We start from the raw sequence: 18,386 nt of genomic DNA on the forward strand, positions 1-18,386 counted from the left end.
TGGGATCCTCAGTTTACCTTATGTGTAAAATGGCAATAACAATAGTCCCAGTCATTGAAGGTTATTGTGAGGACTGGGTGGGATGATATGGCCATATCACTCAGGGAGCATGGGCCATCATCATCAACCCAATTTTTCCTGATGTAGAACTGATCGGCTAATGGTAAACTAACCGGCGTAAGGCCGTGCTACGAGTAGGTACAGTGGAAGGCTTTGAACCCAGACCCGATTCTTCCTGCACCGTGGAGTGAGTGACCTGCCGGAAGGTGACACTCCTTGGAACAACTATCAGCCCAGACTTCCTGTGCAACCGTAGACTCTAGCCTTCAGCTCCTGGCTCAGGATTAGGCTTGCAGTGGGTGCTCCAGGCATTGGCGAGGAACCACAGCAGAATGCCTGGAAGTCTTGCTTGCTGCCTGGCATCCTGTCCAATGAGGACATGGCCCTGACATTGTTCTCTGGACCCTGCCTGCCAAGGGCCCACAGGTCAGGAATTTCCGAAGCCTGGCCAAAACTGTCTTCACTTTCTGGGAAAGCTGGGTAGCCATTTGTATGGGGGTGAGCAGGCCTTGTTCCCCTGGCCAGGCAGAGACTTTGGATAAGTGCGACTGTGGTTACATTGTGGACATCTTATTAACTTTCCAGGTTCTGGGCCTGGAGGATACCTCCATGGAGACAGTGACCTACACACTCACCTCTCCTACAGTCAAGGGAAAAAGCACTGTTTTAGGGGTGGCAGGAGTCAGGATACCAGGGTTCAGTCCTAGCCTACCCTTTCCTAAGTACTTAGGAGGGAGGTTGGATGCTACCCGAGCCCCCACTGTGCCCCAACACCAGCTTGGAGATGGCACACAGCCTTTTCTGGGGTATTTGGAATGCAAGCTTCTAGTTAGCATGGGCAGTCCTCTTTCTGGGCTGACCATTAGAGGGACCTCATGTACTGGGAATGTGACTCAGTGGTAGAACACATGCCTAGCATGTGTGAGGCCATGGATCTCATTTACAGCAGTGCAGTAAAAGCAATCTGTTTGTGACCTCCCCAGCCATCCCAGATGCCTGTGCTAAATGCCAAGGCTCCTGGTGGCTGGCCTTCCCTGTGGAATGCAGTCTCAGTGTCCTCCACTGTCCCTCGGTGCTCGGTGTCCTGTCACTAGGGAGGCTCTTGCCTGCCTGCAGGGTCTAGCTAAAGGCTGTAGGAGCTAAGGTGCTTCCGTTCTGCTTCCAGCCTCTAGGCCAGCCTCAGCAGGAGAATACCTGCAGGCAGGCCAACACTAAAATGGCTTAGTGTGCAGGGGAGCCTGTGGTGGCCCTTTGTCTCTCTTAGACTACCCACCTGGTGATCAAAGGCCTTTAGTAACATCCAGCATGGTGGTGTACGCTTATAATTCCAGTACTCAGGAGGCTGAGGCAGGAGGATGGTCTTGAGTTCCAGGCCACTTTGGGCTAGAGAATAAGACCCTATCTCAAGTCAATAAGTGAAGGGAAAGGTGATTCATCTTTCTCCATGTTGCAGCTGGGCTGCCTACCTCAGCTCCATAGCCCCGAGGCCCCATGGGGTACCAAGGCCACTGAGGGACTGCCACATCCCTGGTGAGATCAGCACCCAGAATTAGGCAGATCACCTGGGGCATTCTGTGCTCACAGCCCATGAGTCATGGACACATCCTCACTGACAGAGGCTGTCAACCTGGGACAGCTGTGTCCCTAGCCCTGGGCTCACCTCGCCTGTGGAAGCACCTTTTAAGGAGGGGGAACTTGGTTTCTCTCCCTCTGCCAGCTCTCCACATCTATCTAGGACAAGTCAGACTCCTACCTGGGTTCATATCTGGTAACACCATTTTTTTTTAAAGATGTGACATGGGGCAGGTCAATTTCTCTGAATTGGTTCCTTCTCTTATAATATGTAAAAAGTGCTTGGTGATTGGTACCTTTTAAGGGGTGGCAGTGGGGTATAGTAGGGCAGCCTCTAAGTTCTGACCACACCTCTTCCTCACCTGGTATCTTCAGTCACTCACCTCTGCCGGGCTCCTCTTCCGTAAAACAAGCCCACAATCCCTCTTGGCTTGCGAGGTAAAGACCACACCTTTTACAAGATGATGGAGGACTGGGGATATAGAGACCTTGCCTATCCTGTATGAAGACCCGGGTTCAATCCTCAGCACCGAATAAAACCAGGGCTGGTGCATGCCTGCAACCCCAGAACCCCAGCGCGGGCAGGAAGGAGGATCAGGAGTTCAAATTCATCCTTAGCAAGCTCAAGACTAGCTGGGTGTACACGAGACTGTCCCCAAGCAACACAAAGACACAGAAGAGAAATGCCTGGCCACTGGTGGACTTCATGACCTTGGCCATGCCCTCTAACCTCTGACCTTAACGTACTAGAGGCTACTACAAATGAAGACACTGACCAATGGCTGTTGTCCATTTACCTAGCTCAACAGTCACTAGGTCAGGTGCCTTCTCCTGGACCTGAGGTCTTTGGGACACCCTCCTGCCCCTCCATTCTGCTTCAGCCATGGCAAGCTTCTTGTCGGTCTGCAGGTCTCCGAGTTCTAATGGAACAACGTGTGCCACTGTGAAGAATGCACACACACCAAAGGACACTGCAAACCCGGTCCGGAGGGTGCCAGGACTTCTGTCGTCAAGTACTGACTGGTAGAAAGCGGGCATCGAGTCGAAGTGGCTGCTTAGCCCAGGACGGTGTTAGGCTGGGCTTTCTTGGTTGGGCAGCCTGGCACTCTTCATAGCCAAGGGAGCTGGAGAGGGAACAGGATGGGTGGAGAGTCCGGTCTCAAGGACTAGAACTTCCTGTGGGCACACATGGGAAGAAGTGCCATCCAGGCAGGGGCCAGAAGCCACTCTGGGAAGAAGGCCCCAGGAGGGCTGATGGGGGGGGGAGGGTCAATGGTCAGAGTCCAGGTCTTTTTTTTTTTAATTTGTTTGGTTTTTCGAGACAAGGTTTCTCTGTGTAGCCCTGGCTGTCTTGGAACTTGCTCTGTAGACAAGGCTGGCCTTGAACTCACGGAGATCCACCAGCCCCTGCCTCCCGAGTGCTGGGTTGAAGGTGTGCGCCACCACTCGGCTCAGAGTCCAGGTTTCTGAGACAACCACTTTTGGTAGAACCCCCAGCCCGAATTCCTTGAGCCCGCGTCCACATCTGGGAAACAGCACACTACCCTCTGGGCCCTAGAGGGCATGGGGATGTGACTGAGGGCATGATGGACAGGAAGAGAGGCCCCGGGGACAGCAGTGGGCCCAGGACACCCGTCCACCCTGGGCGCTCGGTGCCCACACAACAGACACTGGTGGCAGTGCAAACCTGGTTTTATTGGTCTGACTTGTTTGTTCACAGCTCCTCATCCTGCTCAGGGAACCAGAACCAAGGCCCGGCTAAGCCAGGGAGGGGACAAAGGAGGGAAGGGACAGCTACAGGGTGTGGGGTGGGCTCTGTTCTTCACAGCAAAGGTAGAGGGGTCACATAAAGTTCTTTATTACAGACCTACAAGAAATGAGAGAATTACACATCACTCTTGCTTGTTCAGCTTTTCAAACAGGGGCAGGAGAGGGCAGTGAGAGGCAAGAGAGGGGCTGGTGGTTCAGATCGGAGGACCGTGTTGATGGGGACTGAGCCTGCAGTCAGGCTACAGGCTGGCCCAGGCTCTCCCAGCATCTCGGGGAAGAGTGGCGGGCCCTAGAAGGAGCATTCAGTAGGAGGTGCACAGGATGGCCCACACCGGGGGTGGCAATGCTTGTCTGCTGGCCACCCTGGCCGAGGGCTGGCTCGGAAGCACCGGTGGCTTCTAGGTTTGGAGGTCTGTTGCCAAAGGCCGGACCCACAGGGACAAAACAGAGGGGTGGGGCAGGAAGGATGACTGCTCAGGGCTGGGAGTTCTACTAGGCTCCTCCCCAAACAGGCTCAGGAAGCAAGGGCAGCCAGGAGTCTTTCCTGCTTGTCAGCCAATCAGCTTCTTCAGGAAGGCTTCCAGCTGGTCCTCGTCCTTGATGCCCACAAACTTGTCCACCACATCTCCATTCTTGATGGCCAGCACTGTAGGCACAGCCGATACCTGGGTGAGGGAACCACAGACCAAATCACTTGGAGGGGAACGTGTCCCACGCACTTTCCCAAGCCTCTGTAGAGAAGGCCAACATCACAGGTTGTGCCAAAGGAAATGGGTCTTCGCTGGGTGCAGGGCCTGGAGGTCCACCCATTGGAGCGTCTTCCACTGCCAGCTCCCAGCAGTACCCTCCTCCATGATGAGGTGAAAATAACCAGTGCGCGCGCGCGCTGCATGCCGGGCTGCTTTCTGAGCCTCACAGCCCTTCTCTGTACACTGGGCATGGCATGGTTTACCTTGGATGTTTGGGAGAGACGTCAGAGTCCCACTGTGGGGCTCATTCCTATCCTGGGTGACCCTGGTGACCTCTTTATTACCTCGTGCCAGCTTTCCTCAGCAAGCGGAGACACTATCAGTACTTTTAGTGGACTACAGGAATGCCAAGTGACGACTCTAGGACTCAGCACAGGGCACGTGGCACACAGTGGGTGTGAAGCTTGACCCCATGAGGACCACTGTGGTGGGCTGCAGTCAATGGTATCAGGGACCGGAAATTCAGAGGCTCTTCCTGGCACAGCATGGCAGGAAGGCAGCCATATGTGATCTGATGATTATTAGGGCTGGCAGCAGATGGGGAAGGGGCATTCCTGGTCCATGAGGCACCACTTCCACAGCTCTGGGGACCCGTATAGTCAGATTACATGAAATATAGATGGGGCTGGCAAGCCTGGCATGGTGTGTTGCCCAGTGCTTGTATTTGGTGGCATTTGAGAACCTATATAAACAGAGGAAGATAAACCAGGCTTAATTTACATACAAGTTAACTACAAAGTAACGAGAGCAATGTCCAGAAACCTACTAGGTCTTCCACAGCCTGAGGGCTGTGGGGTGAGCCATCTCAGAGGCCAGAGTTAATCAGAGTTAATGCCCAAAGAGGTGAGGAGAAGTGAAGGCCGCTCTGGCCCTGTCATACAGCCCTCCCTTGTTACGTGACAGGCCCTGAAGCCATTCCTAATGGGAAACACAGCATGGAGGACACAGTCCTTGCTCTTTTTTTAGTGCCTCTGGCCCCTTTAAGGATGGTCCTGGAGGAGATGTGGGTGGCCCAAGGTATGTGCCAGCACGATGAACTGGGCTGACCACGAGTGTCCCTGTCACAGCCTCCCTGCTGGCTCTTGTCCTTGTTAGACTCTGGCACGGGTGGTGGCATTAACAGCCCAGCACCAGGCTTGCATGGTCTCCAGGAAAAGGCAGGGTCCAGCCGAACAGGCTCCAGGGAGCCCCACTGGGGTGTTCCTGCACCATCTAGTGGCTGATGAATGAACTGCAGCACCCGAAGGCTGGCTAGGAAATTAAAGGACAAGCTCAACCAACCACTAACTTTTCAACTTGGCTGAAACATTCTGTTGGTGGACATTCCATCCCTTTAAAACAAATACTCTGTTTCTAAGATGTGGTCTAGGGTTGAGGGTGTGGCTCGGTGGTAGAGTACTTGCCCAGCAGGCATGAGGCCCGGGCTCCATCCCAGCACCAAAAATCCAAACAAGCAGCTTCCCTTTGTCCTGGCGCTCTAAGCAGGCCTCTCCTCTCCCTCCCTGAGACAGCTCACAGTGGATGGAGTTTCCTCCTGCGAGGTTCTGCTGTGTGTGCAAGCCTCTGTGCATGCTGGGACACACAAAGATCAGGCTGGTGTCCATGGTTATTGAGCTCTGGTCACTTCTGATCAGGCGCTTTCTCAGAAGTCTGAGCCACACACATGCAAACACGCACACACAGGCTCCAGAGCACTGTTTCTAGTGGGGTTATCTGGATTGTGACAGGAGGCCAAGGTGTTGGCTGCTCCTTAATCAGGAGGCTTGGTGTTTAGAACACAGCCAGCAGTGTTAATGCTCAGGTCCTTGTATGTGGTCTTAGGAAGCGATGGGGACTGGGTTGTCTCAACCCCCGCCTCCACCCCGCTGCCAAAAAAAAAAAAAGAGAAGGTGATGGGAACACAGAGGCAACCTTGGTTTCCTCCTCAGTTTTGACAGGACAACAGGAATCAGGGCCTAGGGAAAGGACATGCTCAGACATGCTGCCTGTCCTGCTCCAAGAAGCCACCCGAGGCCTCCTACCCTGGAGGAGTCTGTCAGGAGTGTGAGTGCTCATGAGGCCTCTCCCCACTGACCCGCAACGTCGTCTCACCCACCAGCAACATGGCTAAGAAACCATCAAAGGACAGCACAGCTGACAGATACCACAGGAAGCTGGTGACCTCTGTGGCTAACTGAAAACGGCAGTGAGTGGGTGGAGGATGTTTTTAGGTGTCCCCAGGTTGGTCCATTTTGTTTCCCTGCACACAAGTGCTGTCACTGAGCGACATCCTAACCCTCCTACCCACCATCTTAGAGACGAGAAGACTAAGGCTCAAAGCACCTACCCCAAGAGGACTCAGAAAGCCAAGCGGGGATCAAACAAGAAACAAAGTCTGCTTGGCTTTGCTTCTGCCGGAGAGTGAAGGATCAGAGCCAGAGAGAACACAGACCCTAGAGGAAGAAACCCAGGGCTTTGGTATATGTGCCCTAGACACATACTTTACCGCTGAGCTACACCCTCACCCCAGAGTCTGCTCTTGGAGAATTCCATAAATGCTAGGTAGGTGTGGTGTAATTCAGCCTCAAGAGGCAGAGACAGGGGATCCCTATTGCAGCCTGGCTGGCAAGCTCTAGGTCTGAGACCTTGCTTCAGTGGATAGGTGTAAGATTGACAAGGATGGCCGGGCAGTGGTGGCGCACGCCTTTAATCCCAGCTCTTGGGAGGCAGAGCCAGGCGGCTCTCTGTGAGTTCGAGGCCAGACTGGTCTACAGAGTGAGTTCCAGGACAGGGTCCAAAAGCTACACAGAGATACCCTGTCTTGAAAAACAAAACAAATCAACCAACCAAACAAAAAGATTGACAAGGATGATTCCCAGCATCTACCACGGGCCTCCAATGGATGCACAGGTATATGCACGCAGACCCCGCCCCTCCATAAGCAAAACCATGCATTACCCACGTAAGAAAAATAAAAAGAAACAACAACAACAACAAAAAAGAATATTCCAGGAGGACCAGTGAGGTTGCTTGGTGAGTAAAGGCCCTTCCATGAAGCCTGATACCCTGAGTTCAATCACTGAAACCCACAAAATGGAGAGAACCAATTCCCACAAGTTGTCCTGACCTCTACACACGTCATGGCATGTGGACCCATGCACGCACAGTGATCATCAAAAACAAACAACAACCCAATCATAGTCAAGTCTGAGAGGCACTTATTTCCAAACAAGGCAATTAAAAACGACTAAAATGCCACATATTTTAAGCCAGTTAACGATTTTCCTATTGGGGTATACATGCTAAAAACAAAAAAACAAAAAAACAAAACTGAAAAGCCAAACCAAGCTGCAGACCCAGATCAGTTGTTAGAGTGCTTGCTTGGTGTGCAGAAAGCCTCAGGCTCCATCCCAGTGTAAAGTGGGAGTGGTGGTGCGTGCCTCTAACGCCAGCACTCAGGAAGTGGAGGCAGCAAGATGAGTTCAAGGCCAGCCTCTGCTATGCACTGAGACTGGGACCAGTCTGGAACACCTTCCCCCTCAACACTGTCTCCAAAAAATTAATTAAAAGCTTCAGACAAAGTCACTCAAGTAGTGACAGTGGCTGTGTCAGCTGGTCAGGTTACAGGAGACGCCAGCTCATCAGGATCCAACCTTCAAGTGTAAGGCTGAGAGAGAAACCTCGGGGGACAGCGGATGGCCCATTCCTTCCTACTGCCCTGCCCCCCAGGAACTAGCAAGGTCTCAATGGTCAGGAGATGGGCAAGTGAAAGCCTTGCACCCCATGCAGAATAGGAGTAGGGGTTGTCAGTGAAACCCCCAAAGCCTCTAGGACTTTTCCTCCCTGTCCTCCAGGGGCAGTGGAAGTCAGCATGGGTATGGAGGAAGCATGAGAGAGTCAGGAGGGCTTGAGGACCTAGAGGAGGCTTCCCAGGGGACTGGGGGTCACTTGGTGGCAACTTCCTTCTTGGACTCTCTTTAGAAAGAACAGGTGGGAGAGAAGGGATGGCGAGGAGAGGGCAGGACGATCCTGTTGGGATTCCTGGGCCCTCAGTGACCCAACCCAGGGTTTGACAAAACAAGGAGGCCAGGAGGGGGATATGCAGGCTGCTGTCCAGATGCCTTTCCCTGTGACCAGGGCACTGTGTGGACTTGGGGGGAGGGAGTGGGGGGGGGAGTACAAGGGTCCCAGAGACTCCCTCACCTTCCTGCCTTGCCACGGGCTGTCCACACTCATGCCAACCCACGTTCACTGGAGTGTAAGGAGTCGTGGTGCTGGGAACTTGGCACCTGTGGGAGCCCTGTTGGTGGAGGTGTGCTCTGCATCTTACTAGTTCCCAGGCCTTGGCACATGGCTGCTCTGCAGCTCTCTGCCAAAGACATGATGCTGAGGCTGACACGGTAGCATCTGGAGGTCTCGGGAGGTAGCCTGGAAGTCTTAGGCTGACCTTTGCCCTGTGTGACTGCAGCCTCGAGTTCCTACCAGAAGGCCACACATTCACACTTGAACCTGCTGAGGCCTGGGGTATGCAGTGCGTAAGCTAGGGAAAGTCAGGGGTGTCTCAAAGGTGGAGGGCCCCCTCCGACTGAGCAATTGTTGGGAGGGCTCAAAAAACAGCAACTGCCTCCATCCCATGCCCTTGAGCGACCTGGGTTATGAAGTCTCAAGGATGGCCTTACATCAGCAGCAGCCATCAATGGCCTGTCTCCCACAATTCATTTCCTCTCCTCTGCCCCAGGCAGCTTGATGTCCTTTGACTAACCACTCCGCTTTCTGTTCAGCTCAAGGGATGGGTGACAGTTCTCACACTGCCCACCCCTCTGTTTCCCACCATGGGCTCTGATCAGAGGATGGGTAAGCATACTTCAGCTGGTCTGGGGGAGGTAAGCATGGTTAACTGAGCCTGGGTGTTTGAATTTTGAGAGAGAAGGACCCCCTCCAACACACACTTCCTCCAGTCTCTTGCATCCAGAGGGAGGGAAAGGTTCCCCTGGCCTTGGGATTTCAAGAACTCAGGAGATGTGGATTTTCACAAGAACGTTTTTTTTTCCCCCAAGATAGAGTTTCTCTGAGTATCTTTGGCTGTCCTGGAACTCACTCTATAGACCAGGCTGACCTCAAACTCACTGCCTGCCTCCCTAGTGCTGGGATTAAAGGCATGTGCCACCACGCCTGGCCAAGAACTTTATTTGGAGACAAGGTCTTGCTGTCTATTCCAGGCTGCCCTGATGCTGGGTTTACAGACATGTGCCACCATGCCTGGCTTGCACAAATCCTTCTGAGTTTTAAATATCAACCCCTGGTTTCCCCTTTCTTAAAACACTCCTGAGAGCCAGACCAAGCATGCCTGTGAAGCAGAGCTGGCCCCCAGGCAGCCAGGTGTACCCCTGGCTCTGGGACAGTGTCACTGTCAGCACAGCTTCCCTAGGACCCCCTGCCTGTCCCAGCCTGGTCTGCTTTCCCAGCCACTGGGCCTCCCAATCCCTGCTCTTCCTTTCATGCAGTCACCCAGCCACAGAGGGCCTCTCTCCTTCCTCAACTGTGGTGGTCCAGGGCCCACAACAGCCCACCTCCCTGGGTACGGTCTGTGGCCAGCCGGGGGCTCTTTCCTGAGACATGCACACTTCACTCACTACCCATTTCAGGCGCTGCTCTCATGGTCCCTCCTCAGAAAAGACAGTCCTCTGACAGATTTGATGACGCACACCTGGAAGCGCTGTACTTGGAAGGTGGCAGAGGGCCAGAAATGCAAGGTCACTCTTACGTGGTGACACCAAGGCCAACCTGAGCTTCGGAGGACTCTCCCTCAAAAGGCCAAACCGAAGAACAAAACCAAAAGGAAAACAAAGGAAGTCCCCGGCCCCTGCCCTGTTTCTGTCTTTCTACAGAGCCCACCAGCGTTTGGAGATTTATACAGACATCATTGGCCGAGTGTCCCCCCAGCCAAAACTTTCACCTCTGAAACCCTCCACAAGCCATAGTGATTACCTGTGACTGCCAAGGCCTCTGTACTGGGAGGCCTTACCTGGAAGCAGCAAGTGGAACATGGCCCTCAGGCCAAACTCTGCTTGCTGTTCATGTCTGTAAACAGAGCTACTGGAACATGCCACAGCCTTTAGTTTGTCCTGTGGCCGTGGATTTAAGAGACAGTTGAGCTGCTGCAGGGGTCACTGCCCTGCAACGCCTCATGTGTTTAACTACCCGCTCCTTCAGGGATTCAAAGTTCTTTTTCTTTTTTTTTTTAAAAAAAAAGATGTATTTTGCCGGGTGGTGGTAGTGGTGCACACCTTTGATCCCAGAGGCAGGTGGATCTCCGTGAGTTTGAGGCTAGCCTGGTGTACAGAGTGAGTTCCAGGACAGCCAGAGCTGTTACACAGAGAGACCTTGTCTTGAAAAATACCAAAAAAAAAAGTATTCGCAAACTTGTTTTTGAACTTTGATATTATTTAAATGTTTTTATTTATTTACTTTTTTTTTAAAATGGGTATGGGAATTTTGTCAACAAAGGCCAGAAGAGGGTGTCTGATCCTCTGAGACTGGAGTTGTGAGCTGCCATGTGGGTGCTGGGAATTGAACCCACATCCTCTGGAAGAGCAGCCAGGGCATTTACTGCTAAGCCATCTTTCCAGTCCCTCAACACTCTCGAATGCTGTTTGGTGAGGTCAGAGTGTCTTTTGTTTTGAATTTTTCCCTTTACTTGTATCTGATGTGAATGGGTATTTTGCATGCATGTTTGTCAAATGCACCTTGTGTATGCAGGGCCAAAGGAGGCCAGAAGAGAGGGTCACAGCCTCTGAGGCTGTAAGGATTGATTGTGAGCAGCCCTGTGGGTGTGAGGAACTGAACCCCGCTCCTCTAGAAGAGCCTGTGCTCTTAACTGCTGAGTAATCTCTCCAGCCCAAGGTCAGTGCTGTCTGCTGCCACATCTAGCACCTGGCACCAGGACTCGTGCTGGAGCTGAATGCCCACACAAACAAGCCGATTCCTTCCTGTCCTTTTGTTGTTTTGTATTGAGTCTAAGGCTCACTCTGTACGCAGGCTGGCCTCGACCTTGTGCCGTTCTTCCTGACTCTGTCTCTGGATGGCAGGGGTGAGCCCCCACTTCCAGCTCCTTCAGGTCTCTGCTCGTGGCTCTCAGCCCTTTCCTTCCCTCTGTGTATCCTTCGCTCACACTTCAGGTCAGAGGCTCTGGAACGTGAAGCCTCCCCTGGCCTGGCCACGTCCCCCCTTTAACCTGCAGTGCCCCTTCTCACACAACTTCTCATTCCAGGTTGCAATGAGCATCCCAGCATGCCCCTTACCCGTGCCAGATCCACCCATGCCTGGCATGTCAGCCAGGGTTCATGAGCAATGGCTGGCTGCACGTGAGGCGGGTAGCCAGACGTGGTGGCGGGAGTCCTACAATCCCAGCAACTGAATGGCAGAAGCAGAAGCGTCCGAAGTCCGAGGACAGCTTGGGTGATATGAAACCCTGTCTTAAAAAACCGACAACAGCCGGGCGGTGGTGGCGCACGCCTTTAATCCCAGCACTCGGGAGGCAGAGCCAGGCGGATCTCTGTGAGTTCGAGGCCAGCCTGGGCTACAGCGCGAGATCCAGGAAAGGCGCAAAGCTACACAGAGAAACCCTGTCTCGAAAAAACCAAAAAAAAAAAAACCGACAACAGAGAATGGCTAGTGCTTTGGGCCGTGTAACCCACTCCCGAAGAGTGTCGGAGGATCAACAGAGCCGCGTGTGCAAGGCCCCGAGACCTTCCTCCTAAGAGCACTAGAAGAACACCAGACATGCCATACACTGGCTATTGGGTGATCCCCACCTTGGCTTCCCTGAGGCAACTCCCTGCCAAAACATACCTCGTACTCGATGGCAAGGTCCGTGTGGTCGTCAATGTCCACCTTGGCCATCACCACCTTCCCATGCTGCTTGGCCACCATCTTTTCTAACCGTGGTCCTAGGATCTTACAGGGGCCACACCACCTCAGGAGGTGAGAAGGGACAGTCAGTCCTGAGAGTGCTCGCTGACCCACCTGTCTCCCCAGAGCCTCCCTGGGGCCCACGTGGACTCTGATGGCAGAGCTAAAGGGAGCGTAACCCGGGAGCATGTACGACGGCCAGTCTGTGTGTTGGAGCCTGCTCAGCGATGTGCAGACCCTTCAGAGAGCGAAGGCATCCCCTAGAGAAACTGAGGCTTGTGGAGTTTCTTACAGATGACACACGGTAAGAAGCACAGCCTGGCACGGGGGTACAGTCCAGTAATTCCTGAACTAGGGAGAGGGTTCGCTGGCCATGCCTGTGGGGGATTATCTCGATGAGGCAAACTGAGGTGGGAAGACCCTCCAGTTGTGGGTGGGCGGCCCCACTCTCTGAGCTAGGATTCTGAACTGTATAAAAAGGAGGAAGTAGTGAGTGTGCAAGACGGCTCAGCGGGTGAGGGCGCGTGCTGCTGGGCCTGACTACCCCGTTTATCTTGGGAGCTTACATGGCCGTAAACAATCACTCCAGAAGGCTGTCCTTGACCTCCACGTGTACACCATGGCACGAGCATGCGTGTAGGCACACACATAATAAATAAATGTTAAAAGGTGGGGGGGGGGGGGAGTAGGGAGTTGGGCACAAATATCCCTCCTTCTCTGCTTCTTCCTGATGGACACAATGTGACCAGCTGCCCCAAACCCTTGCCACTGTGACTTCTCTGCCACGATGGACTGCATTTAGTGCTGTGAGCCAAAAACCTTTTCTCCCTTGAAAGTCAGGGTATTTATCACAGCAACAAAAAAGTAACTAAGACAGGAAGAAAGAGGAATAGGAACTTGAGGCTAGCCTGGACTACATAGCGAAGCCTGGTCTTGATAGAGCAAGCAGAGCAGAGCCAGGATCACCTCAAGGTTGCTAAAGGCATCTTCCTTTCTTTCCTCCTTTTGGGGAGGGGTGGTGGTTCGAGACGGGGTCTCACTATGTAGCCTTGTTGGTCCGGAACTCACTTTGTAGACAAGGCTAGCCTCAAACTCAGAGATGCATTTGTCTCTCGAGTGCTAGGATTTTTTTTTTTTTTTTTTAGACAAGGTTTCTCTGTAACCCTTTCACTCTAGGATTCCCTGATTTCTTATTTTGTGTCACCTGCTGAGGCTCACACTGCAATGGACGTGAGTGATCCCTCCTTGGCTGGGGAGTGGGAACTCCCCTAGGACAGATGCTGTGCTATCTATCAGCTATCCTCTCTGTATGTGGTGCCAGAGATGCGCCTGGCACTAAGTGAATGAACCTAAATCATGCAAGCAACTACCATGGAGAGAAAAAAAAAGGTTAGCTCACTGCCCATTCCTTTCAGAAGCCCTCCACCATAGCAGAAAGGTGGAGTAATTGCCTTCCACAGATCCCTGGCTGTCAACCCCCATTTTATCCTTTTCTATGAGCTGGCATATGCCAGTCATCTCTTATATGTAGTAGGTGGAGGCAGGAGAGGCTCAAGTCTGACCTGGGCTACCCCAAAAACTTCCATTCAGAAATTTCAATCAATGAAGAAACCTAAATACCTAAAAAGCCAGCTTGCAAGGCCTTATCTCAGATGACAAGGACACCCACTGGCCTGTCCGAGGCAACTTGGTGAGTTGGAGAAAGGACCAGGAAGAAAACAAAGAACCTGTGAGACGTGTCTAGAAAACCCCCTAATGTTAATCAGACGCACTGGTTTTGTTCTATGGGGTCTGTTGGTTTTGGGTTGAACCAGGTCTAGAGGTCTGGAAATGAAGACCAGGCTAAAATGCAGGTGTTTATATATCTCTAAAACACACTCCTACTACACCGAGAAGACACACCTCTTGCCTGCCCCAACCACACTTGGGTACTACTATGGTGGCACTGATAATGTTTTGCCCAGCCCCTCCCACAGTTTTTTTTTTTTTTTTTTTTTTTTTTTTTTAAAAATTTATTTATTATGTATACAGTGTTCTGTCTGTATGAATGTCTGCAGGCCAGAAGAGGGCACCAGATCTCATTACAGATGGTTGTGAGCCACCATGTGGTTACTGGGAATTGAACTCAGGACCTCTGGAGGAGCAGTCAGTGCTCTTAACCTCTGAGCCATCTCTCCAGCCCCCCTCCCACAGTTTTAGTGGGCAAGATGTTAAAATAAAATGATGTTATTCCACACTAGAGAAGACTCTGAGCTTTTCAGGCAGTAAGACACAAGACATAGGCACAATGCAGCACTCACCCTGGTCTGCTCTGAAGACTGTCTGTCAGTCCGTCTCCTACTACACTGTATGCTTCTTAAGGGCAGGTACTAGGTCTCAAAAGTCTTTATAATGAGTTTATGTACGAGAAGCATTGAACATGACTGGGAGTAATAGTGGCCACCCGATAAATACTTGTTCAAGGAAGACCCCCGCCTCTCCCTGTTCCCAGTACTCACTGTGCATGAAAATCCACAACAACCGGCGTCTCACTGTTGACAACCCTGTCTTGGAAGTCAGGTCCATCCTGGACGTTAAAGGTTGTTGAACAGACTCTGGTGGTGTGTAATGTCCGGGCTGGGCTGGGTGTTCCTGTCAGACCACCAGGACTGTACTTTGGGGTCTGCAGAGTTCTAGAAGTGAGGGAAGCCCATCCACCCTGAGGTGGCTTCCTGGGAATGACTGAGATCAGGAACCTCCTCAGGAGAAGCCGCTGAGCCATCTGTGAGGGAAAGAGGCAGGAAGAGCTGGGGTACACAACAGAAAGTCAACACATTAGGATAGCAAAGTATTTTGAAGCGTTGAGGAGTTGGGAACATGCAGAGCTGGAAGTAAAAATGCATGGGAATACTGTAATATATGATTTTTGAGGGCCAGGACTTGTCATTCCTGCACTTGGGAGGCTGAGGCAGGAGCATATAAATCAAGGTTCATTTGGGCTATATAATAAAACCCCGTCTCTAAACCCTCCACCCAACAACAACAAGACTCAGGTGGAATTTCTAAAAGGTTGACGGAAGGAGGACCAAAGCTCAAGCGTGTGACATCACTGGTTCTCCCAGATCAACTCTGAAGAAACCGTTTTAACACCGTCCAAAATCAGGGCAACCCAGGCCTCAGGTAGGTTGAATGACATGCCCAAAGCAACCCAGTTGTTAAAGGACAGTTAATTGGAACCCAAGGCCCGTCTGTAAAATCTTTACTCTGTCGTCGATCGCTCTTTTAAAATGCGTTTCCATGGAAAATTAAGGAGGGAAAAGGGAGCTGTCGAAGGAAGAGCCAAGAAGAATCCCAACTACGGAAGGAGGAACTAAGTAGCCTAGGAACTAGACATGGGGTACCAAAGAGAAGGGGGACGTGTGTACGGAGGGAAACGGAGAGACCCGGAGCACAGGGCGTGAGGCTGCCGAGGCCAGGTCCCCCTTCTCGGGTCCTCCCTCCGCTGGTGGCCAGCTTGTACAGCAGCGCGCCACCTCTGCCGCCCAGCCTACCCCGCGGGGCCCCTACCTCCCGGCACTTCGAGCGGAGGGATGCACAGCCCGGCCGGCCTGCCCGTCAAGGGCACTGCTGTTGTCACTTCCTCAGGGGCGGGTCTAGCGTCATTTCCGGGAAAGACTACCCGGACGGCGTATCTCCGCAACTTGGGGGCGGCTTGATATTTTCCACCAATGAGGATGACGAAAACAGGTACGAGCGAGGGGGGCGTGACCGGAAGGAATGGGATCCTGGAGGAGGGACCGGAAGAGGGTTGGGACCAATGAGAATGAGAGGGCGGGAGGAGGGCGGAGACGAAGGCGTGGCTTTGGATCAAATCCCTGTTGTGTTGCGCCCTCTTGGCACCGCTCAGCCCTGTATCTTGGCTCGGGAAAGTGCTGGATGTTGTGTTCACCTTAATACCGCAGAAGGAAGCTCTGTTCCCGCAGAAGCTTAGTGTTTAGAGGGAGAGATTCCCTGGCTGGGGTTGTGGCTCCGTTGGTAGAGTGCTTGCCTAGCACACATGAATCCTGAGTTCGATCCTCAGTACCACCTAAACCGGGTGTGATAGCACACAGGAGTAATCCCAGAATCCCGAGGCCGAGGCTGGAGGGCTCAAGATTTCAGTCATCCTTGACTACATAGGGAATACTTGAGACCCTCACACACACACACAGACGTGGGATTCAAGGGGTTATTCTGTGGTCCTTGGCCTTGTCTGCCCAACGTAACGTCTTATGGTCACGAGCAAGTCCCTGCCCCTAATGGCTGGTGGTGCTTCTAAACCCTCAAGCTTCTCTCTTTAGAATTGTTGGGGAAGCTGGCTTGCCTTTGAGACCCAAGCCGAAGTGTTACCTTGGGCCTGGGCTTTCCCTCCATTTTCACTGGCATGAGTAACTGAGGTCTCAGTACCTTATTTCTGCATATTATGACTGGTATTTCAGTCCCTTACGGTTCTGGGAACACACGGCTGCTCATATCCTCTTCCACACCTTTGCTTACTTTGAACTTTGTCTCCCGGTACTTAGAACACCTGCCCATCATGTCTTCTGTCTAGTGCTTGCTTTGTAACTCTTCGTAACACATTACAGTGTCTCTTCCACTAGGTCTGTGCTTTCTGAGAGTAGGAACTTGTGTCTGTCACTCATCTGCATATACTTAGCGCCAACCTGGTACAGCACCCGGCCTGGAGAGGCCAGTAGATGCTTACTGTTCAGTAGATTCTCACTAAATTGAGGATCTTTGCACATCTCAGCAAGTGGTTTCTGTCAAAGGGTTATGTGATGTGTCCAAGCAGAAGCAGGCAGATTGGCAGGACTCTACCTGCCACGCCGTTTCAACCCCCTCTCTGATTAGTTAGTGGTTTGCTGAGGTATCTCTGGTATTCTGCATTTGCAGTTGTTGCGGGAAGGCTTTCCCAGAACTCCCCATTTGAGAGAAATACTTCCAGGCACTAGGTTCCACATGGTCTCTGGATCCCTTTTCTGTCTCTTCCAGTGGGGGGAGGACCACCTCTCTGCAGCTGTCAATCACCATTCTCCATGCTTTCTTTTCTTTTCTTTTCTTTTCTTTTTCTTTCTTTCTTTTTTTTTGCTTTTTTTTTTTTTTTTTTTCAAGACAGGGTTTCTCAGTGTAGCCTTGGCTGTAGACCAGGCTGGCCTCGAACTCACAGAGATCTGCCTGCCTCTGCCTCCGGAGTGCTGGGATTAAAGGTGTGCGCCACCACTGCCCGGATCCATGCTTTGTTTTCTTGTCTGGTCCCTTCTTTTCTGTTTTCCCTCCCTCTCCACATCCCTGCTTCTTGTCCACTCCCTCCCTCCCTCCCTTTCTACCTCCATTCTCTCTCCATCTCCCCTCCTCCTCTTACCTCCCCCTCTCTTTCTTTCTTAGAGTCTCATTTATCTCAGATTAGGTTTTATGCTGGGGATTGAACTAAGCAAACACTCGACCAACTGAGCTGCATCTCCAGCCCCAGGGTCTATTCTTCACTTTACTGTCAACACTGCTCTCTCTCTCTGTGTGTGTGTGTGTGTGTGTGTGTGTGTGTGGTGTCTCTGCAAATACCACAGTCAACAGAGTAATGACCTGCGATCTGTGTGAGGCAAGAAGGGAGCCCAGTTCAACATGACTAAGTAGCTAGTGTTGGTTCAAACTCTGAGAGTGTGACACTGGGTCATTTATTTTTATTTATTTATTTATTTATCTATTTATTTGTTTGTTTATTTATTTTGAGACAGGGTTTCTCTGTGTAGCTATGTGCCTTTCCTGGGTCTCGCTCTGTAGACCAGGCTGGCCTTGAACTCACAAAGATCCGCCTGCCTCTGCCTCCCGAGTGCTGGGATTAAAGGCCGCTGCCGCCGCCGCCGCCGCCGCCGCCGCCGCCGCCGCCGCCGCCGCCACCACCACCACCACCACCCGGCTTGGGTCATTTATTATAGGCATGTTTAAGCACAGCACAATTTGGAGAAAAGTTCCCTGGTGACAATTAACTTAATCCCATGTGCACCATAAAGCTTAAGACATGAGCACATGGAAACTCTTCGCAAAGTACGTGTGCTATCTCCCATAAAGATGGGTTTTTAGACTGACTACATGTGACATCTTAAGGGTCTAGGGGAGGATCTGGTGTGGTCTCGGTCATAAAGATAGCACAGAGGTCGCCAGGCTGTTAGTCACCTCCACTTGCAGCCTTCTGGGTAGAAAACAGGTTATACCTCTCTCCCTTTGAAGAGACAACCGTGAGTTAACATTCCTGGTTTCCATAGCGCTCATCTGTGAACGCAAGAACCTCTGTGCCCCTTGTACTGCAGGGTCTGTCTTCATTACTTGCCT

The 18,386-nt window shown here is 52.1% G+C and overlaps 1 protein-coding gene and 1 long non-coding RNA gene across 6 annotated transcripts in view; one reads left to right on the forward strand and one right to left on the reverse strand.

Moving 5' to 3' along the window:
- LOC128116705 (uncharacterized) overlaps window positions 1–18,386 on the forward strand; it is an 84,818-nt gene that overhangs the window by 44,226 nt on the left and 22,206 nt on the right. For 2 of the 3 annotated variants that reach the window (XR_008220558.1, XR_008220560.1), the window contains one exon: window positions 11,401–11,975. The exons of the other annotated variant lie outside the window; for it this stretch is intronic. This is a non-coding gene — a long non-coding RNA (uncharacterized LOC128116705). Of the gene's footprint in view, window positions 1–11,400; window positions 11,976–18,386 lie in introns of those variants that run through there. 3 annotated transcript variants of the gene reach the window in all.
- Window positions 3,307–15,708, reverse strand: Txn2 (thioredoxin 2). Of its 3 annotated transcripts, none has more exons than XM_052748251.1 (4): window positions 15,588–15,708; window positions 14,540–14,802; window positions 11,982–12,105; window positions 3,307–4,067 (listed from the first exon to the last, which is right to left on the reverse strand). In XM_052748251.1, exons 2-4 carry the CDS (start codon window positions 14,800–14,802, stop codon window positions 3,954–3,956), a joined length of 501 nt encoding a protein of 166 aa, XP_052604211.1. In that variant the 5' UTR covers window positions 15,588–15,708; the 3' UTR covers window positions 3,307–3,953. The 3 variants fall into 3 exon arrangements, with proteins under 3 accessions (XP_052604211.1, XP_052604212.1, XP_052604210.1); XM_052748252.1 differs by having other exon boundaries at window positions 14,540–14,827; window positions 15,588–15,703; XM_052748250.1 differs by lacking the exon at window positions 15,588–15,708 and adding an exon at window positions 15,284–15,475.

Source organism: Peromyscus californicus, unplaced genomic scaffold, assembly GCF_007827085.1.
Source record: "Peromyscus californicus insignis strain IS unplaced genomic scaffold, ASM782708v3 Scaffold_20__1_contigs__length_68692818, whole genome shotgun sequence".
NCBI lineage: Eukaryota > Metazoa > Chordata > Mammalia > Rodentia > Cricetidae > Peromyscus > Peromyscus californicus.

Coding starts and splice junctions, on each gene's coding strand:
- Txn2 (XM_052748250.1), bottom strand. CDS start 15,319: ATGGAAACGCATTTTAAAAGAGCGATCGACGACAGA. Junction 14,803..15,283: donor AAAGAGCGATCGACGACAGA/GTAAAGATTTTA, acceptor TTTCCCTCACAG/ATGGCTCAGCGGCTTCTCCT. Junction 4,068..11,981: donor ACCTTGCCATCGAGTACGAG/GTATGTTTTGGC, acceptor TCCCTCACCCAG/GTATCGGCTGTGCCTACAGT.